Here is a 13918-nt window from a genome sequence, read left to right on the forward strand (position 1 = left end):
GATGGCTCCTAGGTGGGCACGAGTGTGCCTGGTGCTCTCCTCCCAGACCCGAGCACCCTTCCATCTCTCTAAGCCCCTGCCCTCTCCCTCCCTCTCCTCCCGCTGCAGGGAACCGACTGGATGAGGGCTCGGATGTGGAGTCGGAACCTGACCTCCCACTGAAGCGCAAGCAGCGCCGCAGTCGGACCACATTCACGGCCGAGCAGCTGGAGGAGCTGGAGAAGGCCTTTGAGAGGACCCACTACCCGGACATCTACACCCGCGAGGAGCTGGCGCAGAGGACCAAGCTGACCGAGGCGCGTGTGCAGGTGAGGAGGCACCTGCGGTGTTGGTGCTGCAGGTATACTCCAGAGATTCAGAAGTTTGGGATGGCCAAGGTCAGTGGGTTTAATGGGACCTCTCGGGGGGTTTACAACAGGTTCAGGGGGTTGTGTAGACAAGTAATGCCACCAGTGCAGAGTTAGTAGGCAGCAAATGTTGACTGACTGAGAGTTGGACAGCCCAAAGAGGAGGGAAGAATGGAGGAAGAGATAGAGGCAAGGGGGGAAGAAAAGGAAGAAGGAGGAAGGGAAAGAAGGATGAAAGAAGGAATGAAAGAAGGGAGGGAAGCCAGGTGTGGTGGCTCACACCTGTAATCCCAGCACTTTGGGAGGCTGAGGTGGGCGGATCACTTGAGGTCAGGAGTTCAAGACCTGCCTGGCCAACATGGCGAAACCCCATCTCTACTAAAAATACAAAAATTAGCCGGGCGTGGTGACGGGCACCTGTAATCCCAGCTACTCAGGAGGCTGAGGCAGGAGAGTCACTTGAACCTGGGAGGCGGAGGTTGCAGTGAGCCAATATCACACCACTGTACTCCAGCTTGGGCGACAGAGCAAGACTCCGTCTCACAAAAAGAAAGAAAGAAGGGAGGGAGGGAGGGCATTAGTTCAGCCAGAAGAAGGGGTTTGGGGAGTATTAAAATCTCCAAATCTCTGATGAGCAGAGGAAGTGATCAGGAGGAAGATTTCCAAACAAGCCTAGCTTCCTCTGATGGGTGATGAGTGTCCCGTTACCAGAAGCATGCAAGTAGGCTGGGCAGGCCAGTTCCTGGCAGGTTAGATGCATCAGGGCAGGATGGGCAGCCCCTGAAGACCCTGAACATCCCCTCCATGGCCTCAGTGTGTGGGAAGGAAGAGGGGAGAAGAGCAAGAGCCTCTCGACAGCTCGAGGACGGCCCCGCCTGCTCTCTGTCGGTGGGTTGAGGGGCAAAGGCCTGCTGCAGGGGGCCTGGGGGCATTGCCTCACCTCCCCAGGCCAAACTCTCAGATTCCAGGAGGCCTACAGTTGTTCTCCAAGTGCAGGAGCCTCTCTGGGGGCCTGGCTGGAGAGGGCTGAGGCTAGAGGATTGCGGATGGAGGAGGAAGAGCCGGGACAAGTCGTGATGAACGGCTCCTGTGGGAATCCATTCCCCAGCTGTCTCCTCCATGGACGGGGAGGCATTGAGGGAGGGGAAAGATCCCCATTACCAGAATCTAAGCAGTGCTCAGGGAGTCAGAGCAGCCTGCAGAGGCGCCACCCCAAACTGCTGACGGCAGGCATTTCCACCCAAGAGGAGCCAGCCTTTGGCCGGCACCCACTTAGCCAGTGGCGTTGCTGGGGCTGCTTCTCAAACGTGACCTAGTGGAAGCTCGGACCACCTTGTCAGGTCAGCATGGTCACCCCCTGCAAGCCATGGGTGCAGAAACTGGAAGTTCAGAGAAGCAACATGCCCAGGGGCACAAGCTGGATGGGGGCTGAGCCAGGCCCAGCTGCTGGCAAAACCCACGTCATTTCCATCCAGGGAAAGGAACAAGCTGAGTCACAAGCTGAAATTTGAAAGCAACTGGGACAATCCTAGAAGCAAGGGACCTTTCAGCACTCCAGGACCCAGCGGACACCCCTGCACCCCCCTGTCCCCACTTCCAGATTAGGGGCCCTTCGCTTCCTTTGAGGGAGACCCCAAGGGGAAGGAGGCAGGAGGCAGCAGCCAGCTCATCTCATTCCCTCCCCTCCTGACCGAGGTGATATCCGAGCTGGCTCCAGGCGTCCCTCCCGCTCTGATCCTCCTGCAGCTGTTCTCCTGGGCACATTCCTGGGCGCTTTCTCTTTCCCACGTCTGGCGGCCACGGCGGCTTCCCACCACCTTGAAGCCTGACTGCTCCTTGTAAAATTTCCTGGCTGTCAGAGCAGTGCTTTTATTGGCCCAGGGGACTCAGAAACAGGTGTCACTCAAGGTCCACGGAGGGAGGGGGTCTGGGAATGGAGAGGCAGCCAGAGCCCAGGCAAAGCCATCCTGAGGGGGCGGGGCCTACCTCCTGCTTGTTGACTTCCTGTCATACTCTATGCTTCCCCAGTGCAGGGAGCTCCCTCTGGGTCAGGGCAGGGACTCCTCATTAGACCAGAATCTCTCCCAGGGCAGGGCTGGATCTCCCCACTTGGCCTGAGAGCTTTCTCAGAGAAGAAGGAACAAAAAATGTTGAGTTTTTAAAGAATAAACGGCCAGGCATAGTGGCTCACTCCTGTAATCCCAGCCCTTTGGGAGGCTGAGGCAAGTGGATCACCTGAGGTCGGGAGTTTGAGACCAGCCTGACCAACATGGAGAAACCCCATCTCTACTAAAAATACAAAATTAGCCCGGTGTGGTGGCACATGCCTGTAATCCCAGCTACTCGGGAGACTGAGGTAGGAGAATTGCTTGAACCCGGGAGGCGGAGGTTGCAGTGAGCCAAGATCATGCCATTGCACTCCAGCCTGGGCAACAAGAGCAAAACTCTGTCTCAAAAAATAAAAATAAAATAATAATAATAATAATAAATAAATTAATTAATTAATTAAATAAAATAAAACAAACATTTAGCCTGGAGAAGTGGAGACTTGAAGGACATAGCTGCTCTGAGAGTCCCCAAAGGGTAAGCCCAGGGCCAGGGTCAAGAGAGGAGCATCTAAAGTCGAATAAGAAGGTCTGCAGGAAAGAGCTCAAGACTGAGAGCTCAGGGTTCCTGCCTTTGGTCAGCTGTGCCACCTTCACCAGGTCAATTTCCTTTCCTGAGACTTCATTTCCTATCTGCTCATAAGGGGATGGAACTCAACAATCACTAAGACCCTTGCATTTCCAGGATCCTTATTTATTGACAATCAGGGATGCTTTGTGAGATGATGAGATTCCCATTACCAGAAGTGTTCAAACAAAAACACAATGTCCAGTCAATCAGGGACCCTAAGGTCTTTGAGTTATGACCTCAAAGTCCCCTGAGTACTGCTTAGATTGTATGGCTTCATACATTTTAGGTCTTGGTCTTTGATTCTAAAGGTCTGTGGTTCTGGGATTTTGCAATCCTATAATATCTTATCTCAGTGGACCTGGGAGATGGGTGAGCTGGTGGATTGGTTCAGGGCGGGCTTGGAGCCAAATACCTAGATGTGGATTCCAGCTCCATCTCTTACCCTCTCCACCCTCCACCCATCTCTCACCTGCAAGATGATGATAATAATGTCTACCGTGCTCTGAGGATTAAATGATTACATGTAAAAAAAAAAAAAAAAAAAAAAAAAGAGGAAGTACTTGCACACAGAAGGGCCATAAATGGGAGTTGTTCTTACTAAAACGCTGCCTGTTCTTGGCAGCTCCAATACTAGCCACCTTTGCAGCTCCAGGTACATTCACCCAGCAGTCATTTATGGAGTCTTTGCTGTATGCCAGGCGCAGTTCTAGGCATTGGGGATTCACTGGGCAGAAAGCTCTGCCGACTTGAAGCTGGCATTCTCATAAACACGTGCGCAGGTAAACATGATGTCAGGCGGGGATCTGGTCACCAAAGAGTGGCCTGTTTTCCTCGCTGGCTCCCTCAAGCCCTGCTTCACTGCAGGGGCTGGGAGCCTCTGCTTGAAGCCTGCTGGATGGTACCAGTGCCTGTAACACGTCTGCCTCAGCCAGGAGAAAGCCAGAGCCACGTGAAGGGCAGCCAAGGGGGTGTCAGGCAGGAGAACCCATGCCTGGAGACCCATCACTCCTTTCTCTGGAGTGACGCATATATCTTCCTTAGAGGTGAACAGATCCATTTTTTCCAGGGTGCCACAACCCTGAGCCTGTGAATTTCTTCTAGAAACAGAGACTGCAGGGCTGATAGGTCCCAAGATCACCCCATGGCCTTTCCCATGGGTGCCTGTGATGACTTCCCCATCCTTCAGATGATCAGCACCAGGAAACTAAGGCTGTGTGCAGCGCCTCTTTACTTTACGGTCCTTGGAACCCTGCTCTTCGCTTGGGGTTGGGGTGGGATGTTCTGAACAGAAATCCCATGGTAGAGGCACTACAGGAGATTCACTAATTAACAACTTACGCTGAATCTCTTAATAACACTAGGTAGCGTTCATGGTGCATTTCTTTTTTTTTTTTTTTCCTTTTTTTATTATTATTATTTTTTATTTTGAGACAGAGTTTCACTCTGTCACCCAGGCTGGAGTGCAATGGCACAGTCTCGGCTCACTGCAACCTCCGCCTCCCAGTTTCAAACGATTCTCCTGCCTCAGCCTCCTGTAAGCTGGGATTACAGGTGCCCACCACCACTCCTGGCTAATTGTTTGTATTTTTAATAGAGACAGGGTTTTGCCATGCTGGCCAGGCTGGTTTTTAACTCCTGACCTCAGGTGATCCGCCTACCTCAGCCTCCCAAAGTGCTGGGCTTACAGGCGTGAGCCACTGTACCCGGCCTTCATGGTGCGTTTCTTATGTGCTAGGCATGATGGCTCACCAGCCTACATATGTTATCTTTATTAATTCTCACCATGACCCCGCAGGGTATGTGTGATTCTTCCCTCCATTTTGCAGATGAGAAAACTGAGATTTAGCTAAGGAAATTAACTTCCTGAAGCACAATTATACATATACACAGTGAGTACTATTCAGTCATAAAAAAGAATGAGATCCTGTCCTTTTCAACAACATGGATGGAACTGGAGGTCATTATGTTCAGTGAAATAAGTCAGGCACAGAAAGACAAACTTCACATGTTCTCATTTATTTGTGAGAGCTAAAAATTAAGGCAATTGAACTTATGGAGATAGAGAGTAGAAGGATGGTTACCAGAGGTTGCGGCAGGTAGTGGGAGGTGGGGGGAGAAGTGAGGATGGTTAATGGGTTTAAAAAAGGAATAAGGGTGAAGAAGAGGTATTTGTATTTGATAACACAATAGGGTGACTAGAGTCAATAATAATTTCATTGTACCTTTAAAAATAGCGGGTATAATCGGACCGTTTGTAACACAAAGGGTAAATGCTTGAGGTGATGGATACCCCATTTACCCCTGATGCTATTATTATATGTTGCATGCCTATATCAAAGAACCCGTCTATCCTATAAATATGCATGCCTACTATGTAGCCACAAAAACTAAAAATTAAAAAAAAGATACAGTTCAAAGTGACTGTGCTAGACCCAAGTCTATCTGCTCAGGTTCGTTTCCTCTGTGCTACATAAAGAGAAGGACCAGATGGAATATTAGACTCAGTACCCAGATGGCATCCACTCTACCCTACTCCCAGTGCAGGGTATTGAGAGAAGGATCAGAAATGAAGAATAAAACCCAGCCCCTGCTTTCAAAGAACTCAGTCCTGAGCAGAGATTCTGGGCAGGGTGCTGGGGCTGTCACTGTCCCTCTTAGAGTGTTTATTTCCCCCTCTGTAAACGGGCAGCTCACACGAGACGCTGGCAGAGATCCTTCCAGCTCAGCCATCCCAGAGGGTCTCCCGCAGAATGATTCTTACCTGTGGCTGACGTTGTTCTAAGCATGTTGCCTGTGCTAACTTATTTGAGGTCCAGATCCACCTAGGAGGTGGCTGTTATTAGCCCCATTTTATGAAGAAACTGAGGCACAGAGAGATAACAAAAATTTTCCCATGTTAGGAGTTAGAGGCAGAGGTCCATCCCAGGCAGTTGACTCCAGAATCCCTGCTCTCGACCATCCTGTTATACTTCGTGAGAAGGGAGGTGTCTACTGGGAGGGATGTGTATCTAGGGACATAGGACAATGAAGGAAGACGAGATGACAGAATTGGCAACAAAGGCATGCCCTCTCCTCCAGGAAGTCCTCCTGGATTCTGAGAGGCAAAGTTGGAAGCCCCTCCTCTGAGCTCCTTATCCAACCTTACATGTCACCCCATCTGAGTTTACTGCACTGAAAAGCAGCTGCTCTTTGACTCGTGCCCAGGCAAAGGGCAGCTTGAGGGCTCGGACTGGGTCCTGTCCATCTCTCTAGCCTGTCTTGCTTGGCACAGACAGGAGTCCCAGTAAAAGTTTGAGATGGGAAGATGGGAAGTAAAGAAGGAAGGGAAGAGTAGGAGAAGAAAAGGAAGGGATGAGAAGGGAAGGGAAGGAGGAAGAATGCATCCATCCAACTTTATTCAGCATTTTTTTGAGGAAAAGACAAGCGGCACCTAAAGACCAGCTGCTACATAACAAACTAGAGTGGCGCATCCCAAACGCCCGTCATTATCCCACCCACCCAAGATGTTCGCCACGTTCACATATTATCTATATTGTTATTTACTTTTCAACGAAATCAATGTGTTTTAAAATAAAAATGCACAACACTCCCGTGAAGGGAAGACAATTGTTAAAACACACACATACACACACACACACACACACAACACGCAAAGGAAAACAAAACAATGTGATTAAAGCCTTTCAGGAAAATGTCACCTGCAAACGCCTGCTCTCCCTGCGTTCAGAAGGGAGATTAGCACAGATTAGAAAGGCGCTGAGGATGCATTAGCACCAAACTGAGACCCCTCTTCCCCCCTTCCCCATGCCCAGGAGGCCTGGGACAGAAGTGGAAGGAATAACTTTCCCATCCTCATGTCCAGGTTATTGAATTCTGTTTCTCCAACAGGGAGCCGTGGCAGGAGGCCCACTCTTTGGGAAACACTGAATTAGTACAAAGACCTCCCCACACCCTTCCCGCGGAGCCTGGGAGCTCGGAGGCAAGGCCCATTCCTTGCAGGTTTCCCTCTCCCGCATCCCTCCCACCCCAGGGTGCCCTGGGGAAGCCCTCAGCACCCTGCGGAAGTGGGGAGAAGCCAGGGCTGTGAATCCTTTGTCATTTTCCCTTCAGGCTTGGCTGCCTCCTCTCCTTTCTCTGTGAAATCTAGACAGGTCAGAGCCGGCAGCTCTTGTTGATCCAGCCTGCGAAGCTGAACGCTGCTTTTCCCACCTGGGAGGGATGACTCTAGGGGCACATAAGCGCCCTCCACCCAGCTGCACTCCGCTCCCCCATCTCGGCAGAGATGGTACAGAGATTTGGGGGTCTTAGGTGATCAGGTGCCAGAGGAGGTTGCGGCCTTCACTCCCCATCAGGATGGGACACCAACCAAGCCTGTGGCCCCAGCCCCAGCAAAGACACCCCAGAGCCAATCCTGCCTCCCCTTGTTCATTCATTCATTCATTCATTCATCATTCACTCCTTCATTCATTCGACAAGTATTCCTTGAACACTTACTCAGCTCCAGGCATTGGGCAAGGAATGCATGGCCTCTGCCCCATGGAGCTTGGGCCCAAGGGGGACATTAGGAGCAGCACAGCCAAGAAACGGGCACACAGAATCATTGCTCCTGTGGGGAAGCACACAGGCAGCAGGCCCCCTGAGAGAAGGCAGAGAACCTACCTGAACCCACCTTAGATGCGGCGATTAAGGCGTTGGAGTAGGAAGAAGCATTTCAACTGAGCTCTGAAGGCCAAAGAGCCAGCTGCAGGAAGAGTGTTTAGGTGAGAGGGAACAGCATGTGCAAAACTCAGGGTGGAAAAGAACCCCCTCAAAGCAGCCCCAGTGTGCACCCTCATTCTCCTCTTTCTCTGACCTGTCCCAGGAAACTTGCAAATCCAGATAAGTGAGCTCTAGAAAGCCAGACTGATTCTAAGTTTGAATCGCAGCTCCAACACAGATCAGCTAGGTGGACTTGGGCAAGCAACTTGACCTCTGTGAGCCTTGGTTTCCCCTTCTGTAAAATGGGGATAGGAGAATACATCTCATGGGTCTGTGTATGGATTGACACGTGAAGCGCCAGCACAGGAAAGGGAGACAAAGATGTTAGGTTATTATCCCACTAATGTTTGATAAATCCGTGTGTATGTGTGCGTGTGTGTTTCCTATTTCAAGGAGGCCCAGGGTATGTAAGCAAAGTAGGGCCTCAGTCTCCAGACAAAGAACCTGGTTTGCACATCTGGGTCTGAAGTGCAGGTCTCATTCAGGTGGGTTGCAGATGTGTGGCTTCCTCCTGGGGGGCTTCCTGGAGGAGGTGGTCAAGCAGGGCACCAGCATCGCTCCAGGAAGGGGGAGCTGTAGAGGAAAGAGTACTGGCCTGAGAGCCACACAGGACTGGCTGGGCCACTGACTCAACCTGGCCCATGGACAAGTCACCCACTTTCTCTGGGTCTCAGTTTCCTCATCTGTAAAATGGGGATAATACAGAAACCCCTCACTGGTGGTTGTGAGGGCAGAATGGGGTCATACCTAGGAAAACACTTTGCAAACCGTCCCATGCTGCACAACACTGGAGATTTCCCTCCCTGCAGGAGGATGCTGGCTGGATCAGAGGGTGATGCTCAGGCAACTGGGTCTAGATGTGTTGCAGCTCTCTGCCAGGAACCTGGCCGAGGGGTCTCCATTCTCTGCTCTCCATCCCCCAGGTCTGGTTCAGTAACCGCCGCGCCCGTTGGCGTAAGCAGGCAGGAGCCAACCAGCTGGCGGCATTCAACCACCTTCTTCCAGGAGGCTTCCCGCCCACTGGCATGCCCACGCTGCCCCCCTACCAGCTGCCGGACTCCACCTACCCCACCACCACCATCTCCCAAGGTGAGCATCCCAGCCCCATCCTGCCATCGCAGTGGTACCCCTTCCCTTCTTTCTTTACTTTCACTTACAAAGACTCTTTTTTAATGACCATTTCTTACTTTCATGTAAGCAAGCTATTAAGAGAAAAAAGATGCAATCCTGCCCTTGAAATTCTTGGCCCTAACACAGAGCAGCCAGGTGGGGTCCCCAAGGCAGCCCCTGTGCACCTGTTTAGAACTGAGCTTCTCAAATGGTACCATGGATCTCCCAGGGATGTTACTAAAATGCTGGTCTGGGTGGGGCCCGAGATTCTGCACTTCTAAAAATCCCCCTGGGGATGCCCAGGCTGGTGAGGCATGGACCAGGCTTTGAGCAGCAAGGATTTGGAGCACAGGACACTGGGCTGACCTGCTTTGGAAGGAAAGGGCCAGATTCTCCAGGGACTTTGGGATCATGCATAGTCACAGCCTTTGAGTTTTTAAAATGAGAGTGACATGAGTACATGTGTGCATCTGAGTGCATGGATGAGTGTGTGTGAGTGCATGTGTGTAGGAGTGTGTGCGTGTGTGTGCATGAGTGTGTGCATGTGAGTGCATATGAGTGTGTACATGTGACTGCGTGCATGAGTGTGTGCATGTGCGTGCCTGAGTGTGTGCATGAGTGTGTGTGTGCATGAGTGTGTGTGCATGTGCATGCATGAGTGTGTGCATGAGTGCGTGCATGAGTGTGTGTGTGTGCGCATACATGAGTGTGGGTGTGTGTGCATGAGTGTGTGCATGTGAGAGTGTGTGCATGAGTGCATGAGTGTGTGCACGTACGTGTGTACCTGTTGGGAGGATGTTGGAATCATGTTGGAATCTTTTTTTTTTTTTTTATTATGTTGGTCTCCAACCTATTACCAAAAAAACCAATTTACAAAGGGGCTTATATAATTCGCTGGGACCTTATTTTCTTGCCTCTCTCTCAAAAGATCCATTTTCAGAGATGGAATAAAGGTCAGGGTCTCCTTTGAGGACCAGAGAAAGCTCCCTCCGAGGGATTCCCCCCACTCTGGGGTGAACAGCCCTAGGCCTGGCTGGGCTGAGCGGGGTCAGAACCTTGAGGTCTGCCTGGGAAGGAGGCCTCACTTGGGCCCAGTTCTCCCAGTGGCTTGAAGTATAAGATTCCCTTCTAGGCTTGAAAAGGAGTAGACAGAGGGAAGAAGGTGAGTGGGTGGGAGAGGCTAAGGTATCAGAGGGGCCTTGGGAGAGGAAAGGAAAGGTGGGTCCCAGGAGAGAAGGTGAGCCTTGTAGGGGAAGAAAGGTTCCCTCCCCCCAAACTCACCGGACCTTGCTCATTCTGTCACCTCCCATGCCCTGTCCCAGCACACACTAGGAATACCACTATTTGATATTGGCCTCATGGGCTGGGCGCAGTGGCTCAGAACTGCAGTCCCAGCACTTTGGGAGGCCGAGGCGGGCAGATCTCTTGAGGCCAGGAGTTGGAGACTAGCCTGGCCAACATGTGAAACTCTGCCTCTACTAAACACACACACACACACACACAAATTAGCTGGGCATAGTGGCATACATCTGTAATCCCAGCTACTCGGGAGGCTGAGGCAGGAGAATCGCTTCAACCCAGGAGGCAGAGGTTGCAGTGAGCCCAGATTACACCACTACACTCCAGCCTGGGTGACAAAGCAAGACTCCATCTCCAAAAAAAAAAAAAATTTTTTTAAAAAGATAGCTACCTCATAAAGCCTCCTTTTAAATGACTGGCAGGCTGGAGTTCTGGAGGCCAAGGAGAGAGTCAAAGAGCCCCCGCCACCACCACTGTGACTTGGTAAGATAAATTGAACCAGTGCTGAGGGTCCCAGTCCCCGCAAAGCTGCACAGAGGGGCTCAGAGAGAGCCGAATAATATCCTAGCAGCAAAGAACAGAGATGGCTCCGAATTTAGGCCATTCAAATCCTGGTCCCATCACTCACTCGCGTGGTCATCTTGTGTGAGTGCCCCAAGCCCACCGAGCCTTGGTTTCTTCATCTGTAAAATGGGATTTATAGTCTTGCTTCACACCCTTAGGCAGCATTTGTAATAGCACCTGGCAAGTGGTTGATGCTCACAAAACAAAACAGACTGGGTAGATTAACAGAGTCCCCATCAAGGTTTGGCTTTCAGCCCAGCTGACATTTATTGAGTACCTACTGTGTGCCAAGCACCGAGCAACAGGGGCTGGTGTGCATCTATTTAGGGGTTGTCTGGAATGTTGGGTTGTCAGTCAAGACCTGGCCAGTGCCCAGTGCCCTGCCCAGGAGCTAGCTTGTCTCATCCCAGGTAGCATGGGAGGGTGGTCCCTTCCCTGCAAGGAATGGAGACTGGGAGGAGGAGGCTCATGGCTTGCCTTCTGCTCTCGGAGGCCCAGGGTCCAGGATGAGGTCACTTGCTTAGGACCTCTCTTGGGTCTCTCTACAGATGGGGGCAGCACTGTGCACCGGCCCCAGCCCCTGCCACCGTCCACCATGCACCAGGGCGGGCTGGCTGCAGCGGCTGCAGCCGCGGACACTAGCTCTGCCTACGGAGCCCGCCACAGCTTCTCCAGCTACTCCGACAGCTTCATGAATCCGGCGGCGCCCTCCAACCACATGAACCCGGTCAGCAACGGCCTGTCTCCTCAGGTAGGTGGCCTCAGCCCAGCACCCAGGCTCCCACCGCCACTAAAAAGTCAGACATTTGCAGACAGCACGTGGGTGGAGGCCTTGCGCTCTTTCCTGTAGGAGGCTGACTGTGGTCGGGGTTTTTGTTCTAGAACCAGGAATCCTCCCTGGATTCTGTCCTGTGCTCTTGGCTTTTCACCAGCACTGACCAATTCCTGAAAGGCAGGACCACGTCCTGTTGGTGGAGAGAATTGTGGATGGGGGTTCTGGGCCGGTAACTCTACCCTGATTTGTCACTGGAATTCTGTTTGCTCCTGTGTGATTGGTTAAGTCACTCATTGCCTCGGGGTGCTGTTAGAAGTCACAGGACCTGCTTTGGATGAAGTCAGAGAGATCATGTGGGCGTTGGTGGTTATAGGTGAGTTTGGGGAACAGGACTTGATGATGCCAGAAGTCCCAATGAACTTGAGGAACTGATGGGCTCATTTTTTTGTAGCTTCAGCAAGCTCCCAAATATCCGTGGGGGAAGGGATGAAGTGTCCCCTGCCACATGTCTGTGGTGAGAATCCGCTGCACGTGATGCAAACTGATCTGAAGAGCCATAGTGTGGCCATAGTGTGGCTCTTCAGATCAGGGAAGGCTGTGGCAGGTCTAAATCCCAGATCTACTTCTCAGGAGGCTCTGAGGCAAGTCAGCATCTGTGAGCCTCAGTTTAACCCTCATTAAACACAGCCTGTAACTACCCTCTCAACAAGGGGTGCTTGCCGCATTCAGTATGCTAACAGGTCAGAGCACCTAGCCTAGAGCCTGGCACGAAATCAGTGCCAAGTAAATGTTAGTTCTCTGGCCCTCCCAGTGCCAGGACAATGTGATTAATATGGGAAATCCATTACCTAGAAGGAAAATAAAAAGAAATTCAAAGAAGGCCAGCAAGCTACATCCTGCAGGCCATGTCCGTCCAGCTCGCTGTTTTTTGTAAATAAAGTTTTATTGGAATACAGCCATGTCCATTTATTTATGGTGGCTTTTGTGCCACCACAGCAGAATTGAGTAGTTTTAAAAGAGATCATATAAGGCCAAGGGTGGTGGCTCACACCTGTAATGCCAACACTTTGGGAAACCAAGGCAGGTGAATCACCTGAGGTCAGGAATTCGAGACCAGCCTGGCCAACATGGTGAAACTCTGTCTCTACAAAAATACAAAAATTAGCCAGGCATGATGGCAGGTGCCTGTGATTTTAGCTACTCGGAAGCTGAGGCAGGAGAATTGCTTGAACCCGGGAGGCAGAGGTTGCAGTGAGCCAAGATTGTACCATTGCACTCCAGTCTGGGCAACAGAGTGAAACTGTGTCTCAAATAAATAAATAAATAAATAAATAAATAAATAAATAAAAAGAGAGCTCATGTGGCCCACAAAGTCTGAAATGTTTACTGTCAGGCCCTTACAGTAAATTTAAAAAAAAAAAAAAAAAACCTTGGTCTGAAACATTCCCAAGAATGTTAATTTTCTGCTTGTCTGGATTCATTTCTGTTTGCCTCCATTAATTTGTGTAGTTGAGGGTTAATTGCATTTCAGCTGCATCGTTGATTTATGGGGAAATCCTTGAGTAAGTCCCTTCCCCTTTCTATGCCTCAATTTTCTCATCCATGAAATGGAGATAATCCCAGTATTTGCCTCCCAAGGTTGCTGAGGATTGAATGAGATGATCTGTGGAAGGCACTCAGTTCAGGTCCGGCACAGCATGAGTGCCCAGTACCTGTAGGCAACTGCCTGCAGAGCTCCTAATGGTGACGCATCAAGGCCTCTCAGGGTCCACAGTATGAAGGGTGATGCCACTTACTTGGCTGACCTTGTCCTCACCAGGCCACCCCACTCTCTTGCTGGGATCCCAGGTGAACTAAACCCTGCACGTGGAATACAGCCTGTCAGCCAGAATGTCTTCCCTGGGGACCCCAGTTGGCCTCTTTGGGGTTCAAGGTCATGGCCTCCATTTCATTAGTGCTAACCTTCTAGAGCCCTTGAGTAAGTTCCAGAGCCCTTGAGATGAGTCACAACAGGATCCCTGAGCTGGCTGGGGAAGGACACTGCAGAGATCCAAGGTGTCCACACCCAAGAATGGGGTCCAGGCGCAACTTGGTGGTACAAAACAAATTTGGAGGAGTGTCCTTAGAAAGCTGAAGAGGGTCTTGGGGGTTCTGTGTGCAGCTGTCTTGCTTTGGAAATAGAGGGCCCCGGTACACATTGGCCTGGCCAGGGTTGAGAATCTGGGGCACCTGACTCCGTGACCACCGTTTTTCCCAGCCCTCCTTGTCTCACTGTGGGCTGAGGTTTATCCCCAACACAGGACTGTCACAGGACAAAAGAGAGACTTAGCAAATAAGGGGCCCCAGGCCTCCAGATTGTGGGTCAGGGATGGGAAACTGACCCACTGGT

At 51.2% G+C, this 13918-nt stretch overlaps 1 protein-coding gene across 6 annotated transcripts in view; it reads left to right on the top strand.

Annotated features, from left to right (window-relative positions):
- The window catches only part of PAX7 (paired box 7), a 74523-nt gene extending 61871 nt beyond the window's left edge, over positions 1 to 12652 (top strand). For 5 of the 6 annotated variants that reach the window (XM_031664861.1, XM_031664877.1, XM_031664876.1 and 2 more), the window contains 3 exons: positions 109 to 308; positions 8705 to 8870; positions 11303 to 12652. In XM_031664861.1, the coding sequence (XP_031520721.1) occupies positions 109 to 308; positions 8705 to 8870; positions 11303 to 11604 (668 nt within the window). In that variant the 3' untranslated portion in view covers positions 11605 to 12652. Of the gene's footprint in view, positions 1 to 108; positions 309 to 8704; positions 9399 to 11302 lie in introns of those variants that run through there. The other variant, XM_031664869.1, reaches the window with a different exon arrangement.
- Positions 12653 to 13918: the final 1266 nt, after the last annotated feature.

The sequence above is a fragment of the Papio anubis genome, chromosome 1 (assembly GCF_008728515.1).
Source record: "Papio anubis isolate 15944 chromosome 1, Panubis1.0, whole genome shotgun sequence".
NCBI lineage: Eukaryota > Metazoa > Chordata > Mammalia > Primates > Cercopithecidae > Papio > Papio anubis.